This window comes from Megalops cyprinoides, chromosome 21, assembly GCF_013368585.1.
Source record: "Megalops cyprinoides isolate fMegCyp1 chromosome 21, fMegCyp1.pri, whole genome shotgun sequence".
In the NCBI taxonomy this organism is placed as follows: Eukaryota; Metazoa; Chordata; class Actinopteri; order Elopiformes; family Megalopidae; genus Megalops; species Megalops cyprinoides.
Genome location: NC_050603.1, coordinates 950,001 through 959,314, shown reverse-complemented (window position 1 = coordinate 959,314; position 9,314 = coordinate 950,001). Strand labels below are relative to the sequence as shown.

General features: G+C 47.5%; 2 protein-coding genes across 6 annotated transcripts in view; both read right to left on the bottom strand.

Moving 5' to 3' along the window:
* Window positions 1–186: 186 nt before the first annotated feature.
* oxnad1 (oxidoreductase NAD-binding domain containing 1) lies at window positions 187–6,193 on the bottom strand. 5 transcript variants are annotated; one of them, XM_036515566.1, is made up of 8 exons: window positions 6,124–6,187; window positions 5,241–5,396; window positions 4,825–4,888; window positions 4,167–4,273; window positions 3,045–3,186; window positions 2,361–2,603; window positions 2,132–2,240; window positions 187–1,927 (listed from the first exon to the last, which is right to left on the bottom strand). In XM_036515566.1, exons 2-8 carry the CDS (start codon window positions 5,339–5,341, stop codon window positions 1,758–1,760), a joined length of 936 nt encoding a protein of 311 aa, XP_036371459.1. In that variant the 5' UTR covers window positions 5,342–5,396; window positions 6,124–6,187; the 3' UTR covers window positions 187–1,757. The 5 variants fall into 5 exon arrangements, with proteins under 5 accessions (XP_036371459.1, XP_036371458.1, XP_036371460.1 ...); XM_036515565.1 differs by lacking the exon at window positions 6,124–6,187 and adding an exon at window positions 5,991–6,105; XM_036515567.1 differs by lacking the exon at window positions 6,124–6,187 and adding an exon at window positions 6,016–6,105.
* A 1,944-nt stretch (window positions 6,194–8,137) lies between these two features.
* The window catches only part of LOC118769050 (polypeptide N-acetylgalactosaminyltransferase 15-like), a 6,049-nt gene continuing 4,872 nt past the window's right edge, over window positions 8,138–9,314 (bottom strand). Inside the window, exons 9-10 of the mRNA XM_036516056.1 lie at window positions 9,138–9,281; window positions 8,138–8,383 (exon numbers count right to left, since the gene is read on the bottom strand). Coding sequence (XP_036371949.1) covers window positions 8,138–8,383; window positions 9,138–9,281 — 390 coding nt within the window. The remainder of the gene's footprint in view (window positions 8,384–9,137; window positions 9,282–9,314) is intronic.

Below are 9,314 nucleotides of genomic sequence, written 5' to 3'. Positions count from 1 at the left end.
AAATATTTTTCAGGTTTGTTATTATAGATAAAACCACAGAGCGTTATAGCGCCATTATAATGGGTCACTGTGTGTGAAGGAGAACAGATTTCTTCTGTTTGTTTGAGCAGCTCTTTCCAAATGAAAACTCTGCTTCAATAAATATCTGAAAACACAAGGACAATAAAGGCATAATATTTGTGCATAATAACAGAATTTAATTGTAACACCTGAGGAACACGAGTAAAAACATGATACTGGATATCTGTTTTATATTTATCAGTTTTAAATGACCTCATTTCACATCTCCTTCAGAAACTGATCTACTCTAGTCACAGAAATACAAAGCAAAGGTAACCGTGTGAACAATAGGTTGTCAATCAAATCAAACAGCAGCACGACAGGAAAATGGTATGAAAAGTGCCCGTTGGAAGGTGTTTCTGGAAGAGACTCATTTTTCTCTCTGGATATGAACCAGCGGACAGTTTTCAGGAGCCAATGCGAACATCGTTAGCCTGAGTAACTTACACTCTCTGGCAGCGTGCGGCTTACAGGTCGGGCCAGAGTCTGCAGGGTTGACTCTGAGGCGAGGCGTTCCTGTAACACAGCAAGGCACTGAACCTCTGCACCACTGCAACACAACAAGCAGCCCAGAAACGTTCAACTGTCGGCCCAGGGCTGCCAAGCAATGGCAACAATATGTAAACTCAGTAATCCTCGAGAACGTCACAGTGTCCCAAAGCCAGGAGCCGTTTCACGTCACGTTTTACATGTCATGTTCTCTGTCCTGAGCTGCACCGGCACAGAGTAATGCCAAACGAGGGAAACGTCTCGACTGAGACACGAGCCGCCCACAAAAACACCGCCCTGGCAATACGGGGGAGCGCTGTCTTCTCTCCTGTATCATACTCTCACACATGCACACAAAACGCTCTTTCTGCTTTTCAAACGCAAGACTTTACGGATTTTACAAGGTTGCCAAATGTTCAAAAACAACTTAAAAATCTTAGTTTCTTAAAAAAAACACCTTAGTGCAGTCAGACTGATCTGGGATCTGTAGTTGTGTTCAACTCCATTAGAGGAAGTTGTTTTATGTATCTAATGTCAAGTCCCAGACCTGTGGTCCGTAAACTCCTATATGACAGAAAGAGTCCATGATGAATATCATACATTAATGGCACATATTCAAAATCAATTGACCATGTGAAATGACGTTTGCTGAAACCATTCTGCTTTCCTTTCAGTCCATGAGAGGGCAAGAGGTGAGAGGTCATCTAGAAGGTCGTTTCCAAGGTAACACACACCCACAACACAAACCATGCCCTCTGTGAAAGAGCAGGATGTCCAGTGAGCAGAACAGGCGCTGCTCTCCAGACATTACTGTCCGATATTCCTTACTGAAAACTGCCTTCAGAACAGTAAAAACACCCTGTGAATGGATGGCTTCCTCTAAGGAACGCACTTCCTCACACAGGAAATGACACAGTGACTCTGCAGGAACCGAACGGTTCAGTCTGTACCGCTGAGCGCCAAACGCTCCACCAGCACAGCTCTGCCTGCCGGTACCAGCCTGGACTGCGGGACTGCAGACGGACCGAGGTCCGGGCTCCGGGCTGCGGGACTGCGGGCGGACCGGGCTCCGGGCTGCGGTCGGACCGGGCTCCGCCCGTACATGGTATTTTGTGCATTGCAAGACGACTGGCCTTTAAATAAAACAGAGAGGTCACTGAGGGAGGGGAGAGAGCAGCGTCTCGGGGCGGGGCCCGTGGGAGGCGGGGCTACCACCACTTCTCGAACAGGATCCTGTCGCGGGCCACGCCCAGCCGCTGCAGCTGCTCTGACACGCTCTCGATCATGGGTGGCGGCCCACACAGGTAGCACAGTGTGTCACGGTCTTCTGCGGTGTGCTGGAGGTGCTCCTTCAGAACCTGCTCCGATATCCTGCCCCCTGAGGAAACACACACACACAGTGAGCTGTGAAACAGGGTGCGGTCGTGTGTGTGTGACATCAGCACGCAGTCGTGTGCGTGTGACATCAGCACGCAGTCGTGTGCGTGTGACATCAGCACGCAGTCGTGTGCGTGTGACATCAGCACGCAGTCGTGTGCGTGTCAGTGGCACTTGGTCATGTTGTGGTCTTCCCGCCTCTCACCATTGATGAAGGGTCTGATCTCCGGGTCGACGTCATGACTCTGCCGGGTGACATGGAAATCACAGAAGAACTTTCCTGGAAAGTCCTGGCACGCCTGGATGATGGATTTCTGTATGGAGAAGAGAAGCAGCTCAACATGACTAATCCTAACCCAGGTAGCATTCACACTGGCCCACGGCGCAGAGTTACTGAGAGACTGATCCGGAGCAGCTAACAGCGCAGGGTTTACCTTGAACAGCAGGTCCTGGGCGCTCTTAGCGCTGTAGCAGAGCCGGACGGCGCCGGGTTCATAGCCGCACCCCTGGGCCAGTCGTTCCCGCTGCAGGTCGACCGCATGCATCAGGATGGAGTACAAGGGGTTAATGCCAACCCCGCCCGCCACCAGCAGCAAGTCCACAGGGCGGCTCAGCGGGGCGGGGTCAAAAAAGAAATCCCCGCCCACCCTGACAGCTACCTGAGAATCCAGCGTACACTGCGAGAGAGAGAGAGAGAGAGAGGGGGGGGGGGGGGGGGGGGAGAGAGGAAGAAGAAGGGGGGGGAGTGAGGGGTAATGGGGTGACGGGGGGAAGAGCACAGGGGAGAGACTTGAACTGAATTAGGCCACAAAAGAACCGAACACCCAGTACATTATCCGACCACGGTAACAGATGGTAAACTGCCAATTACATTACATTACGTTACATTACTAGAATTCAGCAGATGCTCTTATCCAGCAACGTACACAGGTTAAAATGTAAAATGTTAAAATTACTGATGGAACTGTGGAGGGTGCAATGGCTGCCCAGACAAGTACTGATTCGCAGTTGAAAGCTCATGTTTTTCTGTAATAAATTGCTTTGAGGGCTTTAACAATCACATGTGTGGATGTGTTCTCTTTCCTGGATGTGCAGGTGCGGCCGAGCGTTGCACTCACCTGCCGGTGCACCCAGTGGGCGGGCGGGTGCTGGCTGTACTTGACGGCCAGCTCGATCACACCCTCCCTCCTCAGGAGGGTGGGGGTGGAGCAGATGGAAAACCCCCCCACCTTCTCCATACCGGGGATGAAGAAATCCACCCTGAAACCCAAAACCACCAGGGTCACCATGGATCTAATCCCTGTATCATACGCTGTTATATCATCAAAGGTTTAAATATACTGGGCAACAAACGAGAGGAAAAGTAGTCATTGATATGTGCGAAATTAACATATGGGACAACACGGAAATGGTCACCTAAGCATGACTGAACAGTAACAGCACACTCTAGTGGTCAATAACAGTATTGTGTTTATTACGGATTTACCACATTCCTTCTGACAGAAAATCTGCTTAGATACACTGCACTCTCCTGGTCAGACCTCGTAAACTCAATTACTTGGCGCACAGACTTTGCTGAAGAAACCAAAATATTTTCAAGCTTCCCGAACATCACGAGGTCCAAATAATCACGGGTTACAGAAACTCAGCGGGCAAGAGGTGCTTTAAAGAAGCCACAGGAAGCAATTTTGTAATGAATCATAAAATGGAGAATGACTAATACAAACTAATTCAAATATTAAAATCTTCTCATTAATCAAAATCTTCCCATATGAGTACTTTTTATGATGAAACCAAAAGATGCGGTCCCATTCCTTTTCTCCGGGTTGACCCTGTAGACCATAATTTTCTCATTCTGGAATTCATTTGGTGAATCAAATTTTTAACCAATTATAAATACTGTTCATTTATATTACATTAAGTCATTTAACAGACGTTCTAACCCAGAGCGACCTGCATAGATTATACTTTTTTTTTACAACGTTATCCATTTATACAGCTGGAATTTTACTGAGGCAAATGTGGGTTAAGTACCTTGCCCAAGGGTACAACAACAGTGCCCCAGCGAAGAATCGAACTGGCAACCTTTTGGTCACGAGTTGTGCTCCTTACCCACCACGCTATACGGCTGCTTTTACTCCTGCCAGCAGAAAGCCTTAGCGTCACAGGCTAGTACCTACATAAACAATGCCACCATAAGCAAAGACCCCGCTCCGGTACGGCCTGGGCGTGTCACTCACCACTGTCCTGCTTTGAAGCTGAAGTCTGGATGCGTGACCGCCAGGCGGAGACGCCTCACCTGCTCCGACTCATTCATGATCCCGCACACGGTCGCAGGGAAGGCGGCCTAGAACAGAGTGATGTCATCAACTTGCGCCCACACTCACAAACTCAACACACAGTTACAGACACAATCCTTCAAAGACGTTAACAGAAACATTTATGAAATTATATTAAAGGAACCAAAAGTATTGTTTACAACCCTTTAACACAGCAGCTGATTGTCACACACAGGGTGATCTTTCAACAGCTCAAACTATGGTTAAATTTCGAACTGTGTGATTAAAAAAAATAAAACATTTTAACCCACAAGTTCATTCAATCAGAGTCCACCTATATCTGACAGCTAAAAATAAAACAATCTTCCAGGTCAAAGGTCGCTCTTCTCTACTAGGACCAAAGTCTGTTCCAAGCAACAAGTGCTACACATAAGGTTTCTGTGAAATACATGGAGCTAAAACTAGATTATTTTCCCCCGATCAGAGCGACTCTCCTCTGCGGTACAGTTGCAAAGGTTAACGGGCATTGCCGGTACGTCCTCTTGGGCTCTACGGTTGCGTTACAGGGTGGTCTTCAGCCGAGTAAAGTTAATCAGACCGCATGATAATACAGACTCACCATTTGTCTGAAGTTGGCGGCTGTTCTCTCTAGATGGTCCGTTTTTCGTCTAGATGTCATTTTTCTGAAATGCAAAGAGGTTATGAAATATCGCCCAGTTGATCTTACCGGTGTGCCAACCACGTTGCTGCTTTCGTAACTGAGTGGTCAGTTACACAAATGACCCAAGGAAAGCGAGATCAGCTAGCACAAATTCAGAGAGTGGTGTTACCTCATTGTCAGCTCGATAAATAAAATCCAACACGGAGCATATTTTGGTATCTGACGAGATTTCCAGACTAACTCAGCGATCTACCACGGCAGCGAGGTAGTTATAGACCGGAACAAGAATAAGCAAAGAATCCGTTTCCGTCACACAATGACAGCAAAGCGCCACCTGACCGTCACAAAGCGGGACAGGTTCCAGAGGGTCTCACCTTGTGACCGGATCGGGACAAAAAGCGCGACTCTGGAGCAGTCTGGATGGCCCCGGCGCCGTGCAGCTTCCAGCCGCCCTCAGCAAAGAGCGAGCCGGCATCGCGAAGGCACGTCGCCGGTCAGGAACCCCCGGGACACACACCCAGACAGATCAGCTGAGATTGGGTGACAAAAAGTAGTAATTTTCTTTTTTTACATTCCTTTACAGAGATACGTGTTTAATAACAGCACAGAGAACAAACTGAAATCTGCTTCACAACCCGAGACTTTTTCACCGGCTCATCTGTGTTGCTTCAAAAGCAACGTAGTGAAAAAGCGATCAATGGCCGGTGAAAAACAATGGCAAGTGATTGATAACTTGGAAGCTACAGCTAAATATAAATGTCACCCAGTCACCTAAGTTAACTAGCGATTGGTTGCTCGACCAGATGTCTATAAGAATGACAGCCTGATGTTAGCTCGGCCAGCTAGCTAACTCAGATTGCCCAAATTTATGTAAGCTACCAAAAGCAAGTAGAAACTCTATTTCAACTGAAAGTAAGCAATACTGACACGCCGCAAAGACACTTCACAAACAGCATCATCTAATAGTTCAGCTAATGTAGTGTAACAGTAATGTATAACAGCATGATCGTATCAGCTAACATGATGTTGTCAGCTAACTGAAGGTGCTTTCAATAGCTGTTATGTACCTGACATAGCTACCCACTGATCATAGCAGGTATTTAAAACAACACCACAGTTCTTACTAGCTTTGGAGGAGTTTCTCTCCACCTTCTCTTCCACGAACGCGTTCGAAACAACGCTGGAAAAGCAAACCATCTGATACTGTGAGTTAGATAGTCTGTTGCTCTTATCCGACTACGATCAACATAACCTTACCGAAAACAAAAATACATTTCATATGTTCTTCACTGCATGTAGCGGTTGAATAACCTTCCTCATGCCTGACCCCTCCAGCCGCTGACCCCGGAAGTAGTTCCGCTGCCGGGCCGGCATGTGGAAAAGCACGTGACTGCAAAGGGGGCGGAAGTTCACGCGTGCCGCCGACAGGGGGCAGAAAAGAGCCTCCGGCTGGGGCAAAACCTCTGCCCCGTCTGCAAAATGTAGCTGCACATAAAATCTGTCAGCAAGATGGCATTTCACTGCATGACTTATAACCCCTTGTGAAAGTAGTTTTTTATTACTTTTACTGTCAAAGCTTTAATTCCAAGTGATATAATTAGCCATTACGTGATTTCAGCCGGTTATCTGGGACGGAGGTGACATGTTGCGACACCGCCGTGACTCTGACATTCTGCTGAGGGCTGTTCCAGAGCAGCGCTGGCCGCCGCGGAGACGGTTCTCAGCGAAATTCAGGGATAAAGTGCTGTGTGAACACAGAATTCCGCCCAGAGATTTCATTTGTGCTTTTATTCAGAGAAGTCCCTTACAGGATAATACTCTCAGGAATGCCACATGGAGGTCAGACCTGGATGATCACATTGCATACAGTATATTGTACAAGCATTTCACAGACATGAGTTGCATAAGTTTCAACACAGTGATGTTTTATTTTTTGTTTAAAATATATTAAAACATATAATTGATTTATCTCTTTTAAATAAGAGAACAATCCAATTGAGCAGATACACATCAACTAAGTTACCTCGCATTTGCTAAAATGAAGTCCAAATATTACTTTACTGTATTACTTCAAAAGTTCAAACCAGTAACCTTATTTATGTTTCACAAATCATATTCACAGATATCAATATTTTGTATTTTTCTGAATCTGGGATTCCAATATACAGAGCAGTTTTGGATGCAAAACAGTCAGAATTTGACACAGGAACACAGACTGTCAAATACAGACTAAAACAGCTATTCTAATCTTTTATACTTAATAAAAGGTTACTTAATTTCACACATCAGTTGGTAAAGCTTGATATTTCATGAAGCAATTCAGCACTTTGCTCAGGAGTAGAACAGCTGTGCCCATTCTAGGATTTGAACCTACCCGCATTCCCTTCAGCCCTGCATCACAACGCCTCTCCTGCGAGTGAGAAACAGACCCTCCTCCCCGCCCGCTGGATGTGCTATTTCCTCTGCCACCACTAGGTGGAGCACACGTCATTTTAAAGTCCCTGTCTGTTGACAAGGTGACAAAAAGTTACGGGTACATTTGAATAACAAGTGCTGGAATTCCTACCTTTGCGACAAGGAAAACATTTTCATATTACATTTTATTGTTGCTATATATCTGCACGTGAGCTACCATTATTTGACTGGAAGAGGGGTTATTTAACAGGCATTTAACTATGTGGAGGTTACTTCCTGGTCTGGTCTGTGAGTGATAGCCTGGTCTGACACTGTTGCTTGTTTAAATTGAATTAAAAAATGAATCTGTTATACTGTGCTGGAAGTCACTCTAGGTAAGACCATCTGGTAACTGCATGTATGGTAAAGTAATGTACTGTAATGCTACTTGCCTTATCACAGTCTGGTTAGAGTGGCAGAGCTAACTGTTCTTCAGAATGCCACTCTCGATATTATTCTCCCGTTTCTGCACAGTTTACATTTTACAGGTAGCATATGTATAGACCTCGGTTTGTGCTGAGACAAGGTGAAATACCAACAACAATGCTCCACTAGAATTTGGACTTTTAAGTCTCTGGTTCCACACCTGGTGCCCTGTTGGGTGTCTGTATAGCTGCGCTGCTGGGCACAGACAGGACTCAGTCTCCCTTACTGAATGAAAGGTGCTTCTGTGGGGAGTAAATGGTTCCATCTGAGGGGCATTTCTGTGGTGACAGTATCGAGTGGAGCGCCCCAGATCAGCGCCCCAGATCATACCCAGTTTTCGGCTGTCGCCCTGTGAGGGTGTGGTCAGTCCTGTATCTCGGCCCCGCCCGTCTCAGCCAGCCCTCGGAACCACCAGCTGATCAAAGTGCCACTGCTGTCGGGGGTCGGAGCTGCAGGGGCGCAGGAAGAGCCCCTTCTCCATCGCCGTGGCGTTGCCCTGTCCGCCGCGGTTGCTGGGCGTGCCCTTCCCACCCGCCACGCCCCTCTCGCCGGTGGCGTTCTTCTCGCTGGCCACGCCCTTTCCCAGCACAGCCTCCACACAGCGCTCCGTCATCATGTGGACGATCTGTCCGCTCTGCTGGAGAAACAGCGCCCCCATCAGGTACCGTTAGTTTCATCAGCACAACTGCCTGAACAGTGTTATGCTCACACTCACTGGTCTGGGAGAGGTGTTAGCCCGGTTTGACACTGTTGCTCACTCAGTTTGGATGCATATGCTTCTTTTGTGCTGGAAGTCACTCTAGATAAGAGCGTCTGCTAAATGAATGTGATTCCATAGCTCAGTGGTTAGAGCACTGGCCTTGTAAACCAGGGGTTGCGAGTTTGATCCTTGCTGGGGCCTTTGCTGAGTCTGACCTTTGTGCTGGAAGTTGCCACTCTGGATAAGAGCATCTCCTAAACGCATGTAACGATGCTGTACTTTACAGCCCTTTTGGGCAACAGTGTAGCACAGTGGTAAGGAGCAGCACTCGTAACCGAAAGGTTGCTGGTTCGACTCCCTGCTGGGGCACTGCTGCTGTACCCTTAGGCAAGGTACTTAACCCACAATTGCCTCAGTAAATATATCCAGCTGTATAAACGGATAACATAAAAACTGTAAACTGTGTGTAAGTCGCTCCGGATAAGAGTGTCTGCTAAATTAATGTAATGTAATGTACTGCCAGTAGTCGTACAGAAAACCACCCCAGTTAGTATTAGTATTATTAGTGCCAGCAGCAGCAGTATTAGTAAACTGCAGGGTGACTTACACAGCTTACATTCCTGCATATTATCCTTTTATTCTGCAGCAGCTGAGGCTGCTACTCAGGTGCGCGACCGCGCGGCTCTCTCACCTTCGTCATCTTCCACTGCTGCCGGCTCAGAGAGGGCTGTCTCTGGGGGCAGTCGGAGAGGATCACTCGCTCCCCCCGAACGTCGAAACACAGCTGCCCCGCTGGGCCCCAGCGTATCTCCCTCTGAGAGTTCAGATCACAGTGCTGCACAGGGCCGGGGGGGGGGGGAGCACAGTG

Bases quoted from the DNA above. Each gene is read 5' to 3' on its own strand.
- oxnad1 (XM_036515566.1), bottom strand. From the start codon at position 5,341: ATGCCGGCTCGCTCTTTGCTGAGGGCGGCTGGAAGCTGCACGGCGCCG. The intron at 4,889-5,240 runs GTGAGACCCTCT...TTTGCATTTCAG, and splicing joins TGTCCCGATCCGGTCACAAG to AAAAATGACATCTAGACGAA. The intron at 1,928-2,131 runs GTGAGAGGCGGG...GTGTTTCCTCAG, and splicing joins GATCAGACCCTTCATCAATG to GGGGCAGGATATCGGAGCAG.